This window comes from Amia ocellicauda, chromosome 22 (genome assembly GCF_036373705.1).
Source record: "Amia ocellicauda isolate fAmiCal2 chromosome 22, fAmiCal2.hap1, whole genome shotgun sequence".
Classification (NCBI taxonomy): domain Eukaryota; kingdom Metazoa; phylum Chordata; class Actinopteri; order Amiiformes; family Amiidae; genus Amia; species Amia ocellicauda.
The window spans coordinates 10,073,776-10,100,664 of NC_089871.1; the positions used below are offsets into that span (position 1 = coordinate 10,073,776).

A 26,889-nucleotide genomic window follows, 5' to 3' on the forward strand; every position below is an offset into this window, starting at 1 on the left:
ACAGTACTGTGCAAAAGTTTTAGGCAGGTTTGAAAAAAATGCTGTAAAGTAAGAATGCTTTCAAAAATGTTAATAGATTATAGAGCGGTACACGAATGAGTGTCTGCAGGCAACAGTGAAGCATGGTGGAGGTTCCTTGCAAGTTTGGGGCTGCATTTCTGCAAGTGGAGTTGGGGATTTGGTCAGAATGAATGGTCTCCGCAATGCTGAGAAGTACAGGCAGATACTTATCCATCATGCAATACCATCAGGGAGGCTTTTGATTGGCCCCAAATTTATTCTGTAGCATGACAATGACCCCAAACATAGAGCGACAATCATTAAGAACTATCTTCTGCGTAAAGAAGAACAAGGAGTCCTGGAAGTGATGGTATGGCCCCCACAGAGCCCTGATCTCAACATCATCGAGTCTGTCTGGGATTACATGAAGAGAGAGAAGCAACTGAGGCTGCCTAAATCCACAGAAGAACTGTGGTTAGTTCTCCAAGATGTTTGGGCCAACCTACCTGCCGAGTTCCTTCGAAAACTGTGTGCAAGTGTACCTAGAAGAAGGGTGGTCACACCAAATATTGATTTGATGTAGATTTTTCTTCTGGATAAATATAATCTATTAGCATTCTTATTTTTGCACAGTACTGTACATATAAATTGTACAGTAAACATAAGTGTTTAATGATTTTGGGGGGTCTAGGTTGTGGTGTTTTACTCACAGACGCACGCACACACAGGAACAGGCACAGACAGGGACAGTATGATACTCGGTGAAGGGCAGCAGCTGTGCTCTGTCTGTGTTTATTTTTTCCCCCAAAGTGTGTGTGTGTGTTTTCATCATCATCCAGCGCTCTTTATTGGTTCAATATCTGGTCCATTAACATCGACATTGCCTGCCAAATTGACTCCTCACCGTGATTAATGACTTGCATGTCCTGTTAAAGGTATTTAACTTTATTTTAATTGATTTTCTGCAGCAGTGGTCGGTATGGTCTGTGAAAGCTGTGTTTTTCCTGGTGGATTTCTCGGGCCTCGGGAGAAGCCTGGCTCTGGGCTGGCTGATGTCAATGTCCAGGCTTTAACGTTTCAGTTAGCCAATGGAGACCCACAGAGCAAGTGGTGTACAACCATGGGAAGCACTTTGGCACTTGTGAGAGATCAATCAGACCCACAACTTGAAGTGCTGATGTAGGAGCAGAGTGGCACCTTGACCTAGTGTTTCAAGACACTGTCCATATGTAGTTCATTTCCAATGAAATACCTGTCTTTTTATCCTTTTTCTGTAACGTGGTTTTAATGAGGCTAACCTCTGTGAATCATCTGTTCTGATGCAGCCGATTTACAGACGTGAACACTGCCTCCTCCCCAGGGCCCTGCAGTTTACTTTAGTTTTTCTTTGCCGGTATTTTATTTATTAGGTTGGTAGTTCTTTTTCTACTTCAAGCCTTTTCTGAATCTGAATGGCAGTTTCTATTTTTCTTCTCCCACCATTTGCTCTGTCGAGGAGGAAATAAATGAGCTGCCTCGGAGTGAGCATTGCAGCCTTAGAAATGCCACTTAATAGACAAGGCCAGAGTGCGAGAGAGAGAAAAAGAGGGCAGACCAGTGAGAGGTTTTCATTGAATCGGCTGGGCACTGACGTTCTGAGACAGAGCGGGAGAGAAAAATCAAGGTGGAGATCGATAATCCACCTCTCTCTCTGTTCCACTTCCCTCGATCTCTCTTGTTCTCTCTGCTGCTCTCTCTCTCTCCTTCTCCCCTTCCCTGATTATTATTCACTTATGTCCTCTCCCTCTCTCTCCTGCCCCTTCTCTCCAGCTTTCTCCCTATCTCGCCTTCCCTGTCTCTTCCTCTCTCTCTTTCTATTCTACCACCTCTCTGAATCTTCCTATCTTCCCCTGCCCTGTCTTCCAAACTCTCTCCTCTCCTCCATCTCTCTCTCACCCTCTTGCCCTCCTCTCTTTCTCTCTCTTTCTTTCCCTGATCCTGTTAAGCAGTCAGACATCCACAGTGGTAATGAAGAGCTCTGTCTCCCATGCTGGGTTAACCAGCATTTCTCTGCGGTTCACCATACTGATCAGAGGATACCACGCAATTTGCTGCGAGCTGAAGATTAAATTATACAAACATACGTAGACTGGATGTCATTTTGATGTATATATGCATAGAGAAATAATAGTGTTTACCGCATATGTAAGATTAAAAGAAAAAAATCGATGTTCGCGGAATACAAATTACTTTGGACATCCCAATTAGAATTGCCTATTTCAGTCTTGCTTTTGAATTGATTTACTTAAACGGATGGTCGACAACTGAAGAAGGCACTGAAAACAAGGCACAATTACAGTGTTGTGTGCTTAAAGGGAACAAACAAGTTTCTCAAAATAACATCACATAACACCAGAGAAATAACAAACTTTGTTGTTCGTTTTTTTTTAATGGGTGAAGTCAAGGTTAACAAAACAAATAGCAAAGAAAAAGGTGGAAAGCGAGATTCATGAACTGGAAACGAAGATCCCAGTTCAGATTGACACACGGGGGGATGAGAGACAGGTTCGAGCGATGATGTCTGTGGCTCCAGAATTTGTCCCTGGTTCTCAGGAGCCTGGGGAACAGCATTTAGCAGCTGCCAGCTCTGTAATGCAGTATTGATCACTCGCTCTGGCACCGGTTTGTGTCGCTTAAGGTAAAGAAAAACATCTGTGTTAACAAGCGCAGCTACCGTTGCCGTCTGGAGCGAACCCCGGTAATGCAAACTGACTCACCGGAAGAGTAGGGAATGGGTGATCAGCTAGGAAGAGGAAAAGCAGCCAAAAAAAACACAATATCGGTGACAGCGGCATGGGTGAAAGTGCAGCTGTTGGCTACAAAGTTACAAGGGTTGCACTGTGTGTGTGCCGCCCTTGTAGCGTGTGAGGTGAGAACCACTGCCCTTCCCCTCCACTGGGATTCGAACCACTGTTTCAGACTCCCCACCCACCCCCAACGTCCATCAGAACAATTTTGTCAAAAGAGCAGTCCCTTGACATGCGACTCTTCCAAGTCTAGGGAGTTACGCCATGAACAGAATGAGTGGAGATGCAGTTCAGGTGGGGGGTGGGGGGATAATGACTTGGCCGGGAGCCTGGCAGTAGGGCGGTGCTGGGGGAGGCGATGCAGGACGGCCCACCAGCCAGACGGATCCCTTCACCTCCTCTGACCCTCTCGTACTTCACTGCATCCTGCCTAATTTATGGCTGTTCCTCTCCTCCCTTGACAAGCAACCAGTTCTGAACCTTGAGCCTGTTTGCCAGCTCTCGGCAGGTTTTTTACGCGTTTGTTGTTGATGATTGTCTTTCTCCCCTCCTCTTCCCATTATGCATTTAGTGGAATTATCACTGTGCTCTGAGATCTGCCTAGGGTCTTGTGTAACCTGTAAATGCCTCTCTCTCTCTCTCCCTCTCCCACACAGAGAACCTATACAGGCTGGGTCGTTCTCGCTGTGCTGCGCAGAGCAGTATGGATGGGCTGGAGGACATGGAGGTAAGATGCCCCCCTACGTTTTCATGTTAGGATGCGGAAAACCCCTTAAGCATAACAAGAGGCCAGAACAGGAAGGGTATAGAGCTATTGAGACACAGCCCACACCTGTCAGTCATCCTGTCCCGACCTTTACTTTGACCCCTACCCTTTGACCTCTCGTCCTGTAAATGTCTTTCATAGAAATACGGGGGTCTAACTATAACACTATAAAGTGACTCTTTATGAAGCCGTACACTAGTAAGACATACTGTACATCAATGTTATCGTAGTTATTCAGTTATCAGCTAAATGCTTTGTAAAGTAGGGGTGTCCTCAAGCAGGTTTTATTGTCATCATAACACCTTCAGCAGAGAAGGGTTAAATCAGTCCATTTCAACACATAATGACTTCAATTAGGTTTTAAAGAGCCCAGCTGGTACCAAAGCCATAAACACAAGCAGCTCTTGAGGACTGGAGGAGGGCCCTTCTGCTGTTCAATGTACAGAGTTCCCTCCAAAACACAGACGCCAGCCATTTCATAGCAGGCACCGGCAGCATACACAAGGCCATGCTTCCAGATCCATCTCCATCAGGTCTGCCCCTGCGTCTGGAAGCTCCATCAGTATCTAGCAATGCTTTTTATGGGCGGGTTTGATTATCACTTGTGTGGGTGAATGCTGTTCTGAACTGGCGTGGGACTGGGCCTCATCCCCTCTCACTTCTCGTCTCAGAGGAAATGCAAGATCCACGTGCTCATCCTGGTCCTACATGGCGGCAACATCCTGGACACGGGCAGTGGGGACCAGAGCGCCAAGATGACCGACGTGGGCATGCTGAGCTCGGTGCTGGAGAAGGTGGCGCGGGTACACTTCCAGGCCGCGGCCGACCACGTCCTCATCAAGCTGGTGCCGTGCCCGGCCGTCTGCGCCGACGCCTTCTCGCTCGTCTCCAAGTAAGAGTCAGGAGCCGGCGCTTGGGGCCACTGCGGGGTGGAAAACGGGTTCTGCTCTGATCGGTGCCAAGGTGCTCCACATTGTTTGGACTGAGAAAATGTTCCCTCCGTCCCCAACCTTTTCAGAAGAGCATGTCAGCATAGCAGTGGAGAAGACTGATCTGTCAGGGAGTCTTGTGCTATTTCCCCTTCACAGCACAGATGCCAGGCCGCTGTGCACAGATACTGCACTAATAGGTAATGTTTTGTGCCCTATTCAAATGGAGAGAGCTAATTTACTGAACAAAAAAAAGGCCTTCTGTGTAGGGGGAGAAATTATAGAGAGACATTTGAGCTGTTTTAGATTAAAAAGTCACAATGCTGGGGCTTAAATAGACACCTTGATTTGCAGTCTAGGAGATAGTGAGCGGGCGGATAATGACATTTCTGTGGGACCGAGTCTGTTGTGAAGGGAGATTGTGTGTTTAATGATGGTAATCATTTTAAAGAACTGAACAAATAATTGTGCCATTTGCTTCATAAAAGGAGAAACCAAAACAGGCCAAATAAATGAAATAGTTAGTTGAACAAGGATCTTAAAACTGCAGGGCTGAAATGGCCAAGCATTCTTCTCTGTGGAACAGTGGAGAGGGGTAAGCTAAATGGAAAAATAAATAATTACTACATTATCTTCAATGCAACATGCAAGGGAATAATTATAATAATTAGTATGCAGCTGACATTTATTATCCTTTCAAGACTTTCTCGATATTAAACTCAAAAGCTTTATGCGCGTTGCCATTTTTAATGGTATAGTTTTTAATGTTGAAAGCCTAATAGACAATGCATTTGGGTTGGAGAGATTAGGAAGAACAAGTAGGAGGAAGCTGTGAATTATATTGCCAAATAGAGGTAGTAATGTTCCTTCCTTTATAGGTCATCTACACTCCCTCCTCACAAAAGTGGCACTCAAGAACGAGAGCCCCCTGCAGTGTGCCCCTGCTCCCTGCATGCTGCTGGGCACTGCGCTCCACTCTTCAGTCAAATTCAGCTCTGCATATTCTTAATAAACATAGCTGCAGACACATCTAACAGTAGATATGATTTAACCTTTGACTATTTTCCAGATAACTTTTTGACACACAGATAAGTTACCAGATGCTGGCGTGTCTGTGCCTACTCCAACTTATGCTTGGTGTTTTGTTGCACGTGTATTACCTCTCTGTGTAGGTTATGCCTTGGTTATGATTCCTCACTGACAATAGCTAGGGAATCATCCTTCTATTATCCGAAGGGACCATCCATTCTTCCCAAGAGAAGCAGGCTACAGAGCCCTCAGCGATGTTAACACCCTGGCTCAGCACTTCTGCCCGTCTCTTGGCCGTATATTTCAGTAACCGTACCTCGCACTCTCTGTTAGCGAGCTCATATTTCAGCGTGATTGCTTGGCACTGCCAGCCGCCATAATAAGACTGGCTGATGGATGGCAGCGGCCTGGCACAGCTGCATGCTGAGAGAAACCAGGGGCAGGGCCATCCTTCAGCACAGCCCCTCTGTCAGCCTCCTTGCCACGCTGATCAATCAGTCAGCTGGGGTTTTATATAGCGCCTTTCAACTTGAACTTCTCTTTTTTTTTACTCCTTGACCTACACAGGGACTAGTCGGTCTAAATGAGAACCAAACAGATTGGCAAGATGTACGGGAAGAGAAAAACCAGGGTCATCTCTCACCCTACTTCTTTATACCTCTGAAGTTTTATTCATTCATTTATTTTATCCTTGGCCCAAAACTTCAGGATTTCTGCTTTGGTTGTAGGAGTGTGCCAGAACAGTGCCAAGCCTGACTACACCCCCCAATGTCGCCACAGCGATGCCAACAAAATTAGCTCTGTCTCCACAGCCTGAACCCGTACAGCTATGATGAGAGCTGTGTGTCCAGCAGTGTTGACCACCTGCCCCTGGCGGCCCTCCCTCTCCTCGCCATCGCCTCCCCCCACTACCAGGAAGCCATCGCCACAGTGATCAGCCGAGCCAATCAGGTCTACTATGACTTCCTCAAGTCCCAGGATGGCGCGTGGTTCAGCGGACAGGTACGCGGGACAGAGGTGCACAGGTGATGTGGGCCTGCCATGATTCCACTGATAGCAGGTAACAGCGTGTGTAGTGTTCACAGTGCCAGCTGACCTGTGCCCTCCTCTCTCTGCTCCCTGCAGGTGTGTTTGGTGGGGGACTGTGTCGGGGGGGTGCTGTGTTTCGACGCCCTGTGTTTCAGCTCCAGTCAGCGTCCCGAGAGCCCCAGCAGCAGCCGCAACGACAGCACCGAGAGCCTCAAGGTATGGCTGTGGTCAAGAGATGGAGCCGACTCACTCTGTATCTCGGGAGCAGACAACTCAGATTCAGCGCTCTCTCTTTCGCGCAATAGAGTATAAATACACCATCCTTAACACCCCCCCACCGCGTTCGTTGTTTCACCTCCCACCACCTCTCCTGTCACCTCCTCTGCAGCAGCTCATTCCCTGCAAGGAGGGGGTTGACGGTCTGGACCAGGTGCCAGACCGTCATTCCCTCAGTCGAGAGAGTAAGCCAAACCACTTTACATCTAAACCCCTCATGCCAAATTACAAATTGGTGTTGTTAAACTATCAATCCAACTTTGGCCCCCTGCCTCCCACCCACTAGTAACCCACTCTGTCTCCCTTCCTCTCCTAGTCCCTCAGCTCAGATGACTAGACAGACGGTCACCTCAGTGTAAATTGTCTTTAGCTGTGGAAGCCCCTACTCATTCACAATTGTTTACACTGCTTTGAATAGACTGTCCTGCAAATATGCCCTTCGAAAACCTACACTAGTCAGTGAAAAGGTGCTAGTGTATGGGGCCCATTTAGCAGTTCTGTTTTGATACTGGGTGAAACGGTGTTGGCATGATATCACAAAGTATCACATACGGGTCAAAAACATTGGGAGAGCCCAGGAAAAGGGAGGCAATGATGTGCCAGGAGAACACCATCCTGAGGGTACTCCCTCTATCTGTGTCCCCTGCCACCCTGACGTTACTCTGTGTGTGTTTGTGCAGGATAACCCTGGGGAGACCAGCCCCCAGTTGAGCTCCAGCAAACGCCTCAGCAAGAGCAACATCGACCTCTCGGGTGTCTCGGCGGAGTCCCCTTCGGCACGGCAACCTCTGACGCGGAAGCAGAGCGACTCCTACGACGGTGACTCCATGAGCCAGCAGCACGCCTTCTTCAGCGGGTAAGCCCCTTGATTTCTTACCCTAATTCAGTAATAAGGCTCTAAGGTGGAATACAAACCAGGTACCCCATCAGCCCTTGAGGATTAGAGTGACTTTGCCTCGGCCTAGACCACTGTCCTCTTCTTTTTCTTTGTTTTTATGTCTGTATAAGTTTAACCACGCCCAGGAAAAGACAATCTTTGTGTGGGAAAACAGAACAAAAACAAAAGGGAGAAATTCACATGCATTTCCCCCTCCCCACTTCAACAACGTGTGGGAAAATTAGCAGGAGATCATTCCAAGCTGGGAAAGAAATCCTTTTGACTTCTGTCCGCAGAGTCAGGTCGGAGATTATCCGGCCAGGCGGTGAGGCTGAAAGTGTCGGGTTTGGCAGTAATCGCATAGAGAACTGAGCCCGGCAACCTTTCTCACACTGCTATCGCAATATCTGTACAGTGCGGGAAAAACACAGGGGCGGGAGGAGAGGAGGGGGGTGTTCGTGAGGCTTCTATAGCACTTTGCCCTGGGGAATTGATACGCTTTCTGGTTCAGCAGACAGATCCTCCTTCTCGCTGCTGTTGTAGCCCATTTCACAGAGTGGGAATGCGTCTGTAAGCTGTAGCTTATCGGAAAGAAAATGGGGAAAAAGAAAGCAGCACATTTTGTTTCCCTATTGACATAAGAGTAAATAAACCCCCCAAACATAAATTGGTTGTTTTAATTTGATTTTTGTACCGAGGTTTATAAAACATCTATTTATTGGCAGGAAGCCCTATTGATTGCCAGATGGGAAAATATATATATATATATATATATATATCTGCTCTACCTGGTGTTACTGGATTTTTCACAAACTCCCCAATGAAAAATCTCCAAACCATGCAATATATGACAGTGCAATGTTGCTTTCAAGGTGGGGTTTATACTATGCAAGCACAGGCAAATATATTATGAATTGACATCTTTCTCTGATTATACATGTGTGTATATATATCTGTATAGGCTGTCCTGGGAATTAGTGTTTTACATGTGGTCCTGGCGTGTCTGCGGGGCAGTTTATCTGCGACTGGGTTATCTCTCCTCTCCTCTCTGCATGCTACCCTGTGAAGCCAGTGTCTGCAGTTTCCCAAAATAGCTCCTTTGTGTCTGCGCCTGTGCATGCCGTGATGTCACTGTGGAACCGGCCTGCTGCTATTAATAGCACGGGCTCTGCGACAGCAAATCACAATGCTGTACACTGCGCTCCCTGCACTCACACAGCAGCAAGGAGTCTGTGTGTGCACAGCTGTGTGTGTCTGTGCCTGTGTGTATGTATGTCTGTGTGTGTGTGTGTGCGTCTGTGTCTGTAACAGTTTAGTTTTGGCGTTTATTATAATAAATGCATAACACACTATAGCAAACACATAAATAGTTTAATAACATATCTAGACATCTATTTGCCATAAAAACACATACACGCAATACTTGTATAATACTTGTATAATCCCTCTGTAATCTTTGTCTCTCCTGTAATCTTTGTTCAACATCTGAACATTAAAAAAAAAAAAATGGTAATAATGGATACATAAACAAGCATATCCCTTCCCTTACATGCAGTCTGAGGATTTATATTGTTTTGAGCTGCAATGTTTAGCTGATTCACCTCTGAGTTTGTCCAACACCAGCCTGCTTCAGACATTAGTCAGAGGGTTTTGACTTCCTTATATTTTGTGTTCTGTCAGTCTGCCTGTCTGGTAATGTGTTTAACCTGGACTGCGGCTGCAGCAGTGTCCCATGTGATTGATACGTTAAATAAATTCAGTGGATTGTGAATCCGAGTGCACCTTAAAGGCTGAATAGGCAGGATTCTTGTTTGTATGGAATTTGATCAAGTGTACGGAGGACTCTTACTGGCGGGGAGAGGTGGGGGATGGGGAGAGGCAGAACGAGACCAGGGAAGAGAGAATAAACCCAATCGATGCAGGATTGATTCGACACTTTGGTCAATGGCCGCCTCTAATCCCCCTTTCCTGGAGCGCAAATTAGGGAGTGCAAACACAGCGAGGCAGAGCCGGGCGGCAGAGCCAGGGCTAAGAGGGCTTTTAGAGTGGAGCTTAAAGAGGCTACTTCCCACACATTTGAAAAAACCCGCTTTGTTACGCACAACGCCCTGAGAGACAGCTCCCAAACAGGTGCCATGTATTTGAGCTGTAACTGGAGTTGCCTCAATCCAGATGTGTTTGGTGTGGGGAATTTTTTTTTAGAAAACAGGTAACTCTTTCTCTTACAAATTGTCTGCTCTTCCACTGACAGTGTCCAATCCAGTCCAATCTGCTGAGGGGGTCTCTCTATCTCTCCCTGTTTATCCCTCCTTCTCCGCCCTCTCTCTCACTTTCTCTTATTTGCTGTATCCCATTAATTTTGCTGCAGGACACCTATCCCACCCACACACAGACTCTATCTCATCTCTTTCTCTCTCTCTCACTCCTGTTTTTCTCAGCCCATCTCTTTTCAACATTATCCATTTAAGGCTTTGTAGGACACTGATCTCTCTCTCTCTCTCTCCCTGTCTCTCTGTCAGTCTGCTGCAGGAGGAGGGCTCTCTGAGGCCGGGCAGCAGCTCCAGCCTGGTCCTCAATCCCGGGCGCTTTGACTTCGAGGTGTCCGAGTGCTTCCTGTTGGGCTGCCCTCTGGGGCTGGTGCTGGCCATGAGGAGGACCGTGCTGCCCACCGTCCAGGGTACTGACCTGCTGGCACACTCACTGACCCTCACACAATGGCAAAGACTCAAACACACTGGCACACGCTGGCATACACTGCGACACAGACACCGCAACATGTTGCCAAGCTGCACACCCAGCCAGTTGATGTGGTGGTGTGCAGATTGCTACTACATGCTCTATTACCCTAAGTGTGTGGAGGGGGCATTAAAGGTCTGCCTAAAATATAAATTTAGTTTTTTTTTCTTTAAACCCTTTGCAGATGGTGTTAGGTGGGAGGGGTGCACACTGCTTCAATCAGCACAGGGAGAGAGAGTGGGACACACACACTCCTTTATCACATTTCTCATCTCACACTGTCACATTTAATTTGTGTGCCAAACAGTCGTGGAGAATTGCAGTAAATGCACATAATGTATTATGCAGAGCCCTCCAGTAAGAAGGCCTAGGGAAATACACCAGGTGCCACACATGCATACGGAGCATACGGAGAAAACAATTAAACTACAAATGAGACGGTGGGAAAGTGGAAATGACTTTCTGGATTTTTTCTAAGTGCAAAGTGTGTGTGTCCAGTATACAATAGTTTCCTGGTGTACGATTCCATAGAGGAACAGCCGATCAGGGTGTCCAGTTGCTTGTCTCAGGCTGTCAGTGTCTTTCTGTCTATCGGTTATTTTGTGTATCGGTGTCAGTTGTGCCCCTGTCGCTGTGTGTATTTCCAGTTCTTGAGTCCTCTTGTGTGGTTTCTATATCTGTGTATGTGTGTGTCTTTGTGCGTCTGTATGTCGGCGGACTGTGACTCGCGTGTCTCTCCTCAGTGACCCAGCTGCGCCCGGCCTGCTCCCAGCTCTACAACCTGTTCCACCCGGCCGACCCCTCCGCCTCGCGGCTCGAGCCCCTGCTGCACCCGCGCTTCCACCAACTGCCCCCCTTTGCCGTGCCCCGGTACCAGCGCTACCCACTGGGTGACGGGAGATCCCAAATGCTGGGTAAGAGGATCCTCCCACCCATCACTATATACACACACACACACACACACACACACACACACATACACACACCTCTCCTGGAATCGAATCGAATCTAATCTAATCTTCAAATCCCAGTTTTCTAAACAGGCCGACACTCAACTTCTTGTTCGCTTGTTTAGAAGCGCCTGTATACAAGAGACAGCTCAGAAGAAATTCAGTTTAAAGATTATATATTTTTTATTGAATTATGAGGCTGCCGGTTTAGGAGTTTATCCAGAGCTGGAAAAGGCAGAGCACATTTAGCTCCTGCGGTTACGAGAAATGATTCTGTAAGCCTACGAAGGTTCTTTTCACACCAAGTTCAAGAAAACCAAGCCTGTTTCCTTTGTCGTTTTATTGGCGTCTGCTGAAGTGCAAAACACGTATGCGTTTTAAAAGCCACATCAGCAAATTGCAGCTTCGCCCCTCAGTGTGTGCACTTTGCAGCCGCCGCTTTGAAACTGCTGACGAGACACTGCAATCTGTAGAACAAACAAACAAACAGACAAATAAGGAACACATTAAACATAGAAGGTCCAAACCAAACAAACAAGCATAAGCTGAGATAAATGCCAAGAGATGTTGAGTTATAACTTGTTAATAACACAACTGACTGCAGACAGGGTGTGTGGGATTGTACTTTGAGGACTGGAAGGCAAAGGTGAGCCGCCGCTTTGATGTTTGGCTCTTGCTGCTGCTGTTGACGTCAGTGCGGGCTGGAGGGAGAGAGAGAGGGCCACAGAGGAGGGGTGGTGTAAGTGACGCATCCATTTTTTATTTAGATTTTTGGTCTCCTGTGCCAGCGCTGCCAGGTTATTTCGCTACGAACAGGTGTACTGTCAGACTGAGCCGCTGTGCGTCTGCGCTTCCCTCTGAGAGAGAATCTGTGGAAAACCAGGCTCTGCTATGCAGTCGAAACTCTGAAAACCTGTTTCCTTTCTTGGGTGCTTTTTCCCACAACTCACAAAAAACCCAGGTGGTCATATTACGTTTCAAGTTCTTGTCAGAGAGTTGAGGGCCCACCACCAATGTGGATTTCTGTAGTGAGGCGATCATATGAATTTGCTTCTTGGTATTCAAAATCCAGGGAATCGAACGAAGAACGAAGCAAGGACCGGAGATGATAGTGGCAATTACAACAGAAAATGGAGGGTGGATTTGTGTCTGGGCGTCTGGAACAAAGAAACTGGCCACATAGTCGAAGATGACCCTACAGGCTCCTTCTCGAAACAACTGCGTGTTTTTCCTGCAGTGAACTAACTATTAAACAAACAAAAGAACAAGACGCGCTACAGATGGAAGCGTTCGAACGCACTCGCTTATGTTCTTCAATTACTTTTCAGATTGTCTTCACCCCAATTCATCACAGCCCGTCTTGTCACTCTATGAACACCTTCCCTTTATACAACTCCCTTGTTTCTGATCTTTGCCCCCATTTCAGAGCTGTTGCAGTCACTGGGTGGGGGGGGGGGGGCAGGAACAGGTGAAGTGGGTTGAATTGAATGGGGAGAGCTGTGTGAATGGGGAGAGCTCCTTTTTATGCTTCGTGTTCAACGTTATTATCTCTGGAGCTAGGCTGCTGTTCGTGTTGAAACGGCAGTGGTGTGTGCAAAGGGATTGATTACAGCCCCCAAACCGCCTCCTGCGCTGACTTTCATGTAGTTTTTATTTCTTTATTTCTTTATTTATTTTCTTTATTCCATCGGAATTGGTATAAGTGTGCACACAACCCCCCCGCCCCCCGCCACACACACACACACACACACACGCTGTGACAGAGCCAGGGGAGACACCTACTACACGCATACACGAGACACTCAGAGGCTGTTTGCGCATGAATAGCTCCGCAGAAAAAAACACCGCCCCGTCTCTCCGAGGCCTCTGGTCCTCTCGTAATTATGATTCTTTTAATAATGTATTTATTTATGCATTCAACATCCACATTCTTCTTCTCCTTTAATCAGCATATATTAACTTGTTGTACATCTGCTGGAAATCTCAGGGCAGTACAGCAAAAGCAATGGCCTCATTATTTTCCTGCCAGCTCTGATTACGTAATTCATAATAGCAAAGGCAGATAAATAAAGCAAAACATCAAGTGCGATAGTGAAACACAAGAGATGCATTTTAAAGGACAAACTTCATGTCGTCGGATACACCAGTTTAATCACTGTCCCTGAGATCTGATTTTTATTTTTTACAATTTCCAGTTCCAGAAAATACATAATTTCTATTTCGGTACGGTCATTGAAAGTGCCTGCCCAGCATGTCCATTTGAAGACCTTTTTATATACCATTGTGGGGAATCTTCTTCTAAGGGCTTTAACACAGACCTGTGAAGTCAGTTCAGGGCAGTGGAGTAGCGCATTACTTTATGATGAATGAAGTAATTAAGCGGAGATATCTCAGCTGCTCAGAGATCTCAGTCCCTGACGTCTGATTAATTGGGCTTAATCCTCACTCCAGCGACCACAGTTATGAGATGTCAGATTCTTCTAAAAAGTAAATTGCAGAGACAGGTATTTTACTTCCTTCTTCTTTTCTTTTATTTTTTTTGTCATATTCCCGCTGTGAACTTCCACTAATTAGTTCCTGTTGCTGTATGTGTTAGTGGTCCACTAAAAGAGTGATGCATCGGGGGGGCTGAAGTGTTTTATGAATGCAATACGGACCGGTCAATGAGCACAGCAGCTTTACGGCTCCACTTCATAAAACATTCACTGAGCGTCTGGGATTTCCACCTGTGCTGTCCCCAAACCAGGACTCACCGACGAGGAAATAATGGGCGTTCAAATGCGAATCAATCTTTACATTTGCGGCTGTCGTCACAAATCAAGGTGCGGGTCGTGTGTCGGTGGCTGATGGTGATTCTGACCCCTGCGGCGACGGTGTCTGTATGCTACCTGTCCTTGTCTGTGTTGTGGGCGCTCTGACAACTTGCTGTGAAGGGCGCCGTACCAAATAAAAATTGATTTGAGGATTGATTGATTTTAAAACGCAGCCCGCTTTTTCAGGCATTGGCTAGTTCATGCATTTCTTTTTGATTTTGTGAAGTAAACAAAAATAATTGCCATCTCCATCAGAGCTGACAATGTTTACCTCGAAGGGAGAGGCACGCTTTTACTATACTCGCACCTCGTTAATTGTGGATGTGCGTGCGTTTAATTGACCACAGTTCGGTGTAATGGCTGCTGTCAAGGTCTCTGCCTCGGCTCTTCTCTTCTCTCCGGTCATTGATTCCCTGCCCCCCCCGCCCCCCTCTCTCCTGCCAAACCCAGACAGCCACGTTTTACGATCAGAATCCTGCCTCCCCTGGGAGTGGCGGTAAGCATGGCAACACGGCCCAATCTCAGCCTGCTCCCAACCCAGAGACCATCTCTTCCTGCTCTCTCTTCCTCTCTCTTCCCTCTCTTTATTTCTCTTTCTCATGCCGTTCGCACCTTTTGTCTTTTCTTCTACCCCACCGCCTCGCCTCTCGCCTCCCACTCACACCCAGAGTCTGTTTTTATTTTAATTCATTTTTTTCTGTTTCAGTCTGATCTGTTGACACCTCTGCTTGACACTCTGCACCGGTCTCTCTCTCTCTCTCTCTCTCTCACACACATACTTCCCCTCTCTCTCTCTCTCTCTCTCTCTCTGCCAGCTTTTGCTCGCGCTTTCCTTTCCCTGCTCAAGCTGACCGCTCTGCCATCATCACCTCATCTTTCCTCATCTCTCTGTCTCTGACAATTTCCCTCTTCCTCTCCCCGTATTCCCCTCCGCTCTGCCGCCCGGTCCCGCTCTCTCTCACTTCAATTCAGTTCACTCCAGTTCACTTTAAATCCGCTGAAATGGCGTGACCGGAGTTCTGCTTGCTCTTTTCCTTCTGTATGCTTTATTTAAATTATTTTTCCAATCTCCATTTATGTAATCCAGATCAGGGGGGCACTCCAGACACCCGTAATGTCGTCACGTCTCAACCCCCATCCCCTCGTGTCGCTCAGAGCCCCGGGGGTGGCGTTGCGCGGCAGCTCATTATTCTGTCTCCAGATTGGGGTGATTCAGAGCAATTACCATCCCGCTCTGCATATTCAAGGAACACATCGCTGTCATCTAACGATGGGGTTTTAAAGAAGCAATGGAGAGCGTCGCTGAGTCGCTGGGGGTTACCGTCTCCCCTTCTGAGCAGGCATTAAATGTGTAGGAAGCACCACAGCTCAGAAAAGACTCCTAAGCCACTGAACTTGAGCCGTTATATCCGTGAGATTTTGGTTTAATGCAGATAGATGTGTAGACAGGCAGGCAGAAGACCAATAGTTAGATCGACTAGGCACAACTGTAAAAGGATTGATTCTGCAGATTAGATTGCATGAACTTACGTTTACATTTATCCTGCCTTCTGTTCCTGCTAGCCAGGTTTGCACAGCGTATAGTGCCAGGGCTGTAACTAGCTATGATATCCACAGGCGGTTTGACGAAAGCCTATGATCTACAGTAGGTGTTACAGACTTAATTCCTGGAGAGTGGCTTCTAGTTGTTATTCCAATTGGAGCCCCTGATTAGCAAATTCATTCAGCTATTTAATCAATTAGGAAAGTGTGGCATTGTTTTAAAGTTGTTTCTAAACATGACAGAAAATCTTTTGCGCTTGAGAAATATTTAACTCACCCAGCCCAGTAAACAGCTCACTTTTAAAACTCTACTTATAACATCATTGGCAGCCCGTAGAGAAGTGTTCAGTTCCCAGACCGGTAAAGTAATTGGGCGTGGGGTTTGGACACACAGCCAGAAGACAGTGAGGCCCTGCGGGACTTGGGGTTGAGACCCCAGGCCTGCAGTGTGCTGACTGATCAAGGCCTCTAATATGCTGCGATTGAATTTGAAAGCCCAACGGTGAAAGTTGCCCAGAAGAAACGAGGATGGGAGAATACATTCGCTGGGAGAGGTGGGACAGTTCTTTACATCTCTGTAATGCGTATCAAGACTACACTGTCACTGGGCACCACAGAGCCACTCCCACGTCTACACCTATCAGAAAACAACCAACAGGCCTCCGTTTCTTTTTTCTTATTTTGTCTTTCTGGGTTTTGGGAGTACAGGGAAGTTTGCCTGTTGTTATTTAACTGCTAATTTTGCTGCAGAGCACTTGTGTCTAGACTCTAGAGAGAGAGGGGAGCTCCTGTAATGCAGAGAAAATTAGGCATGCTTCACTTTTGTATTTGTGTGTGTGTTTTAATTGACCTATTTTTAAGTTGTCTTATTTACATAGCGCTTCAGACAAGGTGCTGCAACACACGTTCATTAAAATCATGTTGACGATGCCATAAATCATCCCCGTTTTTTCATTTAGGTGGGACTAAGCTCACTGTTATTTAATTGACGCCTTGATTGAGATCATTGCAGTGATTTGCAGGCAGGCCTGTGTAATTGTTTCCAGCTGAAATGAAAACATTTAGATAAATAATTGTGGGCTTAGTTTGGATGAAACAAAGGCCCCTGGTTACAAAGTGACCTGTTAGCTGGTACATACAGTCAAAGCCCGGAGTCTCCAGCCCTGGTCTGGGAAGGGCAGTTAAGGTCTTGTGTTTCAGGGGTGTTCACTAATTAGTTGATAATTGGTTTAATTAAATAAAGGATCATTGAAAAAGATATCTGGGGTTTTAACCTTTAATAGCTATGAAATCCCGGATTTTTGTGGTTCCCTAGAGACTGCAAATGAGGTTTTGATGATTGTCCAACGATTCCTTTAACCAAAACATGTTAATCCATCAAAAAGAATGTCAGAAAACCTTTAAAACAATGTTACAATTTTCTAATTGATAAAAAACGCAATTCATTTAACTAATTGTAAGAGTTGTAGACCCCTGCTGTGTCTAAATGCAACACAGCGCTGCCCAACAAATCTTAGTTCAATGTCAATGTTTGAGGAAAATCTGGATAAATCGTAGTTTGGTAAAAGGTAATTGAGACATATCCATGCATATAATTATACTCTCATACAGGCACTCCTATATAAACGAATAAAGTGACTCGCCTTTGTGTGAAGCGCTATTTGTCTGTCGACCGTTTAACCTACAATTACATACCATCACGTTGTTTATGAAAAATCTGATTGTGAGATTTATGGAAGCGCACAGGATTTTGATTGCAATTAATATCTGCGCTGTGTGGCTGCTCGTGGTGTTTGATTGAGTTGTAGGCTACCTTTAACGAGGATGTTTTACGAGTGTAATTGCAGCAGTGTTGCCATGGCACCACGCATCATCCCCTGGTTTCACATGGGGTATCAATCACCCGATTAATTGACTTAATTGCTTAATTAGATTGCTCAAGTGTGACATAGTTAGATCTTGGTGGGGCTTCGTTTAGGAAGTGCATGGCAATCTGTAGATCAGTTGTGGGCCACAGTGTCTTGTGCTTGTTTTAACCCAGATCCCAGTCTCTTAATTTGTCTGGTTAGCTTATAAACTGGATTAATTTAAGAAGAACCAATAACCCAGATTTAGACCCCTTGCAACAGGTTGTCGTGTGCTGTATCGTCAAGTTAAGTGATTCAATTCCAAGCCTTGAGCAACTAATTAATGTGTTTATAAATGGCTGTTTATATAATGAGACGAGTGGATAATGATACTGTGTAATGTTCAGTCTCGCACCGTCTTTTATCAATCCGTCTGTTCGATGCTTACCGATGTCACTTGGCTGTGGGCTAACATTTGTCTGGTCCACTTTATATCGTTTGTGATTAAGACAATTGTCAAAACAAATTGGATTATTCGGTCTGAATTTGCGTTGGGCTTAAGGAAATTCTCTCCTCCAACTGCCGACGAAGTAACAGAAATCAGATGCATATTGTGGAGGGGGAGTTGCTTCTTGCAAGTGAATGCGGCAAACTGCATTTCCTTGGTTATTTTTTATAGATTGATCAGTAGACTGGTTAATGTAAACTCTAACATATACTTCCTGTAGTGAGTCGGCACGTTGTTCATGGCTGTAGATTTCATTACTTTCCTTCTTGTGTTGATTACACTAAGGGCGTGTTTTGAGGACACTGGCCGGCTTCATTGATCTCAATCTGAATATTGCCAGGCTCTGACTAAATAGATAGATGGAACGTGTAGAAGATTGAACTGACCGTTCTCTGTGCTCTGTATCATCCATGTACTGACATGTAACTGCAGCCACACCAAATGGCAAAAAACCTACTCTTCAGTGCTGCAGGGATCTCTATCCCATCCCTGTCAACACTACTGCGCTGCTCCTCAATTGATATGCAGCTGCCGCCAGCCATGGGCAGGGGGAACTCGCAGCACGAATCGTGTCTGTCAGTTCACTGGAACAGCCAGAGTTCCCTGGCGGCCGTGGAGGGGTTAAGCCCGTGGATCTGAGTGCAAAACTAATAAAAACAACATGTGATCGCTTTATTATTTTGCTCACAGGAGCATAACTCTCCACCAGCACCCCCCCTCCCTCCTTCTTTTTGTTTTAGTCAGCAGCGCAGGGGGGAGGTGGACAGGAGAGGGTAGAGATAGGGCAGGAAGCAATAAAAACGCAGGCCTCCTGACTGATGCCCGCCAGCGATAGCACTGCTCCTGCATTCGGATTATCGGCTCCGACTTGCGTTTTTTGCATTCTCCTCTCGCCTGCGCATCTTCCCTCCCTCTCTCCCTCACCACAGCGCTTCCACCATCCTCAACCCCCCCTCCCATACCATGACCCCCCGATTACAGCAAAGGAGCTGTTATTCTTCTTCTTCATTTTCTAACTCATTAGAGTCAGATCGGCTGCTCTACTCTGCTGCTCAGGATGTCCACACCAACGCCTGAAATGACTGCATCATCACCCAATCTGTTTGCTCAACTTTGTCCAAATAACATATTCCATGTGTAAAATAGATCTGTTCCAGGCCATGAGAAGCTCGAACGCAGCCTGTTAATTAAAATCTTGCCCTGTGCAGGTATTCCACTCCACCAGTCAATAATTATTATGACATTTTTTTTTTTTTAAGACTGATTGCACCACTTAATCCAAACAGAAGAGTTTATATGCAGAGATCTGTATACATTCTGCATAAAGGGTGGAATAGGAAAATTCAGCCCTCCCATGCAGTCCATGCAACCCCTCAATTAAAAGTACCATGTGCACACATCACCTTTACTAATGACGACCTTTCGCGGAGCTGCGCTCGGTGGGCAGCGTAGAGGAGTAACGCCCATCTAGAAACCTCATTTGTCCTTTGGTTTTGACGCAAGCCCACGTTATGAAACCTTGGTATTCTACAGATGCAGTACCCTTTATGCATGAAAATCTATCATGAGGATACTGTTAAATCAACAGGTGAACCCCCCCCCACACACACAAACACGGCAAACTTTCAAACACGGCAGATGTGTCTGTTCTTGGTGGGTTTTTTTTCTCCTCAGCTGTTTTCTACAGTGGTTACAGAGATAAGTGCTCACCGGCAGCACTGTTGCTTTGTGGTCTCATCCGCGTGTGTTTTGAAAACATCATCTCTGTGGGTGGTCTCTGCAAGAAAAATCTCTTAACAGTCCGCGAATCATAAAATCCATTAATCCTTTATGGAGAAGCCAATTGTGAAAATTACCACGAACCGGCCTGGTCGCTGTTATATGGGAGAAGGGCTCACTGCCATGCAACCGTAATAAATATCAGCATAAATCAGTTTTTGGTACTTAGCAGATAATGGGACCGTGTCGAGGCTGGTGGAAACGAGGCCCACTGATCAGCACGGTGATGTCTCTAGACATGTGCCCTTCTGTTCCCCCACCCCCACACCGGCTTTTAATGACAGGGATACAGTCCAACACGTCTCCAGGTTCAGGGGTCTGCTGTGGTGAAATCCGGAGGGCCGTGTTGCACAGAGCCCGGTTGTGACATCTGTCTGTTGTAGTGCTGCCAAGGTCGTTGACCGCACCGTTGGCCAATAATAAAATGTGTGCAGAGAGAGAGTGCATCCTGTTCCTTCCCTTATTCTCTCTCTGTCACTCTCTCGCTCTGCTGTCTCTGGCGTGCCCTCTTTTCCTCGTCTTTTTCTCCCGATCTCTCTCTCTTGACATTTCTTTCACTTTCCCCCTCCTGTTTTCCCAGATAACTCCTCCCCCTCTTTCTCCTCATTGCTCCTGGTTCTCTGTCCCTTTTCCTCTCTCACTCTCTAACCTCTTTCTATTTCCAAGCTTTCTGACTGTCCCTCTCCCTCTCCCTCTCTCTCTCTCTCTCTCTCTCTCTCTCTCTCGTTGCCCCAGGCCCTGCTCAGGCATTGTCAGCTGTAATTGAGGGCGACAGTGGGTGAGTTCATGGGGACAAGAGATAATGTCACCCAAGCAACAGGCATACCCAAGGGCATACTTACCACATACACACACACACACAGACACACACACATCCGGACCAGATGCAGGCAAACAACACAAGCGCAGACTACCTTCAGCACATAAAAGACTCTAGACTGACACCCCAACACAAAGGGCAGAGAGGCTAATAGGCAGGGCAGGTACCTACAACAATGTTCAGGGGCATCCATATACAAGATTAACATTGGAATTACTAATCCCCCTCCCCACCACACACACACTTGCATGCATACACGCACACAGGTGCATAAGCACTGACTTGTGTAATCCATACGATCACCTAGAAATAAATGTGAACACATTAACCCAAAGAAACACACACACACCGACCCTAGCCGCTGCAGCTATAAACTTTATCTTATGCTGTCTTATCTCCAGATCAGTTCTGCGGTTTGCCTTTGAACTGGCACTGTTTTACATATGGAGGGATGCCGTGCGCGCATGACTAATATTTTGACGCCCGGGCAATGTGAGATGGAAATATCTGCAGCATTTAGTTTTTTTTTTCTTTTCTTCTGCAGCACGAGGCTTTGCGCAATTCGCATTCCAGAGCAGAGGGCTTCCCCTTTCAAACAGTGGGAATGAATTCAATATCAACAGAAAACAGAGGGGCTTGTATAAGAGCATGGATACAGGGCGGCCACTGTGACGTTTGGGGGCTAGGGTGGTGGGTGGACATTCCTCTGTCCCCACACAGCTTCCACTATCACAGACGGAACAAAAGACCGCGTGACTTCTGCTTAGACCCTGGTGTACAGTAGATTCAAAATTGAGTGACCGGCCACTTAACCAGAAAGAGTTACTGCGAATGCTCTCTCTTATTCTCGCTCTCCCCATGGCTACGGCATCGGTTTAACATATATTTCTTATTTAAGTGTTGGAGTTGCTTTCATTCTCTTTATTCAATTATTTATGAAATCTGCTTATTGAAAAATCAGTGTCCCCGAGCCTCATACAAATGTGCCTTCAGCATATCACTCTCGTTTCAGCCAGTGGCAGGTTTCTAATCCACTTTTCTCTCCCCTTTCCTCCCTCCCTCTCTCTCTCAGTCTTTTTCTGTCTCTGTCTCTTTCTCTCTCTCTCTCTCTGCAGGATGCACACATTAATTTGCTCTGGAGTTGCGTTCCAGAGTCATTTATAAAGATCCATGTATCAGAATCACGATAGGCTTTTAATTTACATTTTGAGATTGAACATTATTGCTTTTGTAGTTTAATATAATACATTTCGCCAAATAATCTAAAAAAAAATTATTTTTCAACAAAATCACGGGCCTTAAAATAATGTGGCCGCTGTACATCATGATGTGGTCATTACAGAGTGAAACTGAAAACACTATCAATCAGACAGCATAGCATAGCCAGCAATAACATGGGAAATGCACTATAAGACGAAAACAGATCATATAATAAATTAATCCTGTAAGAATACTTAGCTGGCAGGTCAAGGTGCCCCCGGTCTTTAATGGCTTGTTTACTCGTGTCGGCTCGTGCTAGGTGAGCGAATCTCACCGCTCCACAGCCCTTCGGTGTTTCCCAGGCTACTGTGCGATGTTCTTTGCAAATTAGGTCCCGTTCGCAATGCCTCATCTCTAACACTAACCCAATTTACTGAGCACACCGGGCTGAATGCTCTGTAGCAAGAGAAGCCCGTGGTGATCCCCTGCCCGAGGGACAGATGGAAGGAGAGATGGAGATGTAATGATCTGTTACCAACAGCCAGGAATTTGCGATGCATGTCAGGCATGGATCGTGCTCATTAAATGCCAAGGAAAATGGTGCTGGGCAATGGTGCCTGCAGACGATCATAATATCTGGTGTGGGAGTCTGAACCCCTTCCCCCTGGCCTTCGGTGCGAAAGAAAGTCTGGTTCCTCGCATGAACAGATTTGATTGTTTCCACACTTCTTGCTCTTCCAGCTCGGGCATGAAGCAGAACATTGGATCCGTTGTCTCCAGGAATTCGGACACTACCGTCCAGCTGATTGTTTGATTTGTTGATGATCAGTTCAGTTCAGTAATCAATGAGCTAATTGTACCGAAGACCTGCACAGGAATGTCCTAAAAGGTCCAGTATCTGACTGGAAACCACGGGAAGCACCCTTACACGATGCAGTGGGCATTCAATACAGTGCAGCAACAGCCTTGTGTTGAGGGTCCGCCATTTTCTAGACAATAAACCTTTAAATAATCAAGACTTTTATCAGGCAAATCTTTATGCACCCGGAAAATGTCATCAATCATTTGTTTTATAAAAAAAGAAAACTGTACTGTTCTGTTTCAGTACACTGAAATCGTTTTTCAGTGTCTCTGTGACTGATGTGTGCTTGTCTTTCTCTCCAGGTGACGCTATCCACAGCAATCCATTAGTTTTCCTGGAGACAGGATCCAGCCCCCAGCCGCCTCAGCCTGTTTCCCCTGAGCTGGGGGGCCGTGGTAGTGGCCGGGGGGGTGGCTCCGGCCGGAGGGGCAGCCTGACCAGCATTGACAGTGAGACCTCAGGCTGCTCCCTCAGTCGGCTGGGCAACACCATTGCCAACGGTATGGTGGTATTGTTTTCGAATTCTACTATTCTTTGCACCCTTAACTGAATCAATGTGACCTCTTTACAGTCAAAGGGGCCACAGGCACTCATGGAACAGATGAAGAAAACCTACAGTCATGGCTCCGCTCCAATCTCTCTGTGTTGCATGTCTGGGGCACACGCACACACACACACACACGCCTACCAGCTCAGACATCTTAGAAAAAAGTAATCCTTCAAAAGATGGACTATATGTATATTAATATACACTCACCTAAAGGATTATTAGGAACACCATACTAATACTGTTTTTGACCCCCTTTCGCCTTCAGAACTGCCTTAATTCTACGTGGCATTGATTCAACAAGGTGCTGAAAGCATTCTTTAGAAATGTTGGCCCATATTGATAGGATAGCATCTTGCAGTTGATGGAGATTTGTGGGATGCACATCCAGGGCACGAAGCTCCCGTTCCACCACATCCCAAAGATGCTCTATTGGGTTGAGATCTGGTGACTGTGGGGGCCAGTTTAGTACAGTGAACACATTGTCATGTTCAAGAAACCAATTTGAAATGATTCGACCTTTGTGACATGGTGCATTATCCTGCTGGAAGTAGCCATCAGAGGATGGGTACATGGTGGTCATAAAGGGATGGACATGGTCAGAAACAATGCTCAGGTAGGCCGTGGCATTTAAACGATGCCCAATTGGCACTAAGGGGCCTAAAGTGTGCCAAGAAAACATCCCCCACACCATTACACCACCACCACCAGCCTGCACAGTGGTAACAAGGCATGATGGATCCATGTTCTCATTCTGTTTACGCCAAATTCTGACTCTACCATCTGAATGTCTCAACAGAAATCGAGACTCATCAGACCAGGCAACATTTTTCCAGTCTTCAACTGTCCAATTTTGGTGAGCTTGTGCAAATTGTAGCCTCTTTTTCCTATTTGTAGTGGAGATGAGTGGTACCTGGTGGGGTCTTCTGCTGTTGTAGCCCATCCGCCTCAAGGTTGTACGTGTTGTGGCTTCACAAATGCTTTGCTGCATACCTCGGTTGTAACGAGTGGTTATTTCAGTCAAAGTTGCTCTTCTATCAGCTTGAATCAGTCGGCCCAGTCTCCTCTGACCTCTAGCATCAACAAGGCATTTTCGCCCACAGGACTGCCGCATACTGGATGTTTTTCCCTTTTCACACCATTCTTTGTAAACCCTAGAAATAAATGGTTGTGCGTGAAAATCCCAGTAACTGAGCAGACTGTGAAATACTCAGACCGGCCCGTCTGGCACCAACAACCATGCCACGCTCAAAATTGCTTAAATCACCTTTCTTTCCCATTCAGACATTCAGTTTGGAGTTCAGGAGATTGTCTTGACCAGGACCACACCCCTAAATGCATTGAAGCAACTGCCATGTGATTGGTTGGTTAGATAATTGCATTAATGAGAAATTGAACAGGTGTTCCTAATAATCCTTTAGGTGAGTGTATATATATATATATATATATCATTTTTAAGACCGTCAGCCATTGCCTTCTCAAAACCCACTCTTGTCTTCTGGTTTTCATCCAAACTAAACTCTTCAGTTACGTATTCAGAGGTTTGAGTGCATGCATCATGTATTTAATTGGACGTCTGCAATTGCAAGGAAATCACAAGCTTCTGAAAACTATGACATGATACATCGCCAAGTCCTGCTGCTTCTGCCATTACTAGCCTTGTCATTCTGAATTAAATTAAACACTGAGAACCCCATTTTTTTTACCTTTTTATGTTCGGTTATTTTACAGCAGTGCTCACTGGGAATGAACACCAGAGCACCACGATTGCACGACACAAATAATAGTTTACAACACACTCACTGAGAAGAGGAGTGGATTTCGTTGTTATAATCCAATATCTAAGCAGTAACAAACATGCAGATATCGGCCTGTTTGTCTGCGTCTCCCACCAATAGGAGTTTTAAGTAAAACACACATTTGAATAACGAGCAAAGTGACTGGAGCGTGGCTGTGATTAGCTGTTAATGTGGTGCTAATTAGATGCAGGCACAAAATCACATCTGCTCTCTGCACTTTTGATGATGTTTATATTTTCCAACAATGTGTCTTTGTTTTTTTCACTTGGCTGATTAAAAGAAAAAAAAAAAAACTTTTTTACCCACCCGTTGTGGGATATTTACATAATGATGCTCATTTTGTTGTCACCATTATCACCATTGTCTTTCCCCTCACATCCTATCTACGCTGATTCAATCGTTCTCTCCCTCCCAGTCTCCAGTTCCTGGTGGGGGACAAAGCGGCTCGACTACGCCCTCTACTGTCCAGATGTCCTCACTGCGTTCCCCACGGTGGCGCTGCCCCATCTCTTCCACGCCAGTTACTGGGAGTCCACCGACGTTGTAGCCTTCGTGCTCAGACAGGTAACAATTAATTGCTTTTGTTGCATTTCTAATGGATAAGAAACACCAGAGATTAGCTTATTCTCTCTGACCCGAAAAACCGACCTTTGATTCAGTCCTGCTCTTTATGTTAAAACATCTCTCTTCCGATCCTGAACCAGTTCCTGCTTCCCTAACCCTGATCCAAAGCCCTGAACTTCAACCCCTGACTCCAACCCCACAGACTTGATCAAAGGAAACCTGCTGTTGTAACAAATGCTCAGCCCAGTGACGTTTGAGGTGGTAAAGGCACTGGGAGGGCTATTGGTCACACTCCTGATGGTGTTTTGGTATCATTCAAGCCCCTGGCACCTGTAAGACTCACCTGCAGCCCTTCCTGTGACCTCACCAAGTGTGCGTTAAACACAGGCTGACTTCCGAGAAGAGAAACCGGAGGCGCAGCGGTGTGGGTTTCTGTGTGGGATCTGTAGGTGTGTGCGCCCAGCAGGGATAGCTGTGTTGAATGGGGCCCAGCCAATTCTGCCTCCCCATGGTTCCTGGCCAAAATCGATTTACCCCAGCGCTGCCCTGGGGCTGTGAATCAGCTCTGCTCCGACCCACGCCAACCCCCTCCGCTGCTTTCATTAACCCCTGGCGTGGAAGACAGTGACTCTTTGTCTTCTCATCCTGAATCTCTCCACTCTTGATCAGCAAATGCGTCAAGAGGATATTTCTGGAAACAGCAAATACAGGGGAGTGGAGGGGGGGATAAGAGGTACTATTGTTTTTTTTAGATGTTTTTTGCTCTGTGATTGCCGGGAGTCTAATAATTAAATAAAAACAAGCCGTCCCATCTCATTAACTCCTTCCTCACTCCCTCTGTGTGCCTGCTGGTGTTTTTGTGCCGGGCTGTCACCTCTTCAGTGTCACACAGCGAATGTAGCGTCTGATTGACAGGTGACGTTCTGTGAGCATCTGAGACTGCGCCTGACTGACAGCTGTGACAATGCCGGGCTGTGACAGTGGGCTCCAGTCATAAAGTATTTTCCGTGGCCGTGTCCAAAAAACTATTTACAGTGCCTGCGGTGACAATTTAAATTAGCATTCTGTGGAAAAAAACAGCAACGCCTACCCACTACAACATGTTATCTTCTTCAGAATAAAACAGGTGTCAACCTACTGAGAATGAATGAGCCCTTCTATGTTTTACTGCAGTCTGCTGTGCCAGTGTGGGACACTGACTGTCTCTGGCTCTCTTTGACTGGCAGTTCA

At 46.2% G+C, this 26,889-nt stretch overlaps 1 protein-coding gene across 2 annotated transcripts in view; it reads left to right on the top strand.

Annotated features, from left to right (window-relative positions):
* LOC136718512 (membrane-associated phosphatidylinositol transfer protein 3) overlaps window positions 1–26,889 on the top strand; it is a 78,639-nt gene that overhangs the window by 42,346 nt on the left and 9,404 nt on the right. For both annotated transcript variants that reach the window (XM_066696267.1, XM_066696268.1), the window contains exons 4-12: window positions 3,443–3,513; window positions 4,224–4,444; window positions 6,323–6,512; window positions 6,636–6,755; window positions 7,496–7,671; window positions 10,212–10,369; window positions 11,172–11,342; window positions 23,052–23,249; window positions 25,511–25,659. In XM_066696267.1, the coding sequence (XP_066552364.1) occupies window positions 3,443–3,513; window positions 4,224–4,444; window positions 6,323–6,512; window positions 6,636–6,755; window positions 7,496–7,671; window positions 10,212–10,369; window positions 11,172–11,342; window positions 23,052–23,249; window positions 25,511–25,659 (1,454 nt within the window). The remainder of the gene's footprint in view (window positions 1–3,442; window positions 3,514–4,223; window positions 4,445–6,322; window positions 6,513–6,635; window positions 6,756–7,495; window positions 7,672–10,211; window positions 10,370–11,171; window positions 11,343–23,051; window positions 23,250–25,510; window positions 25,660–26,889) is intronic.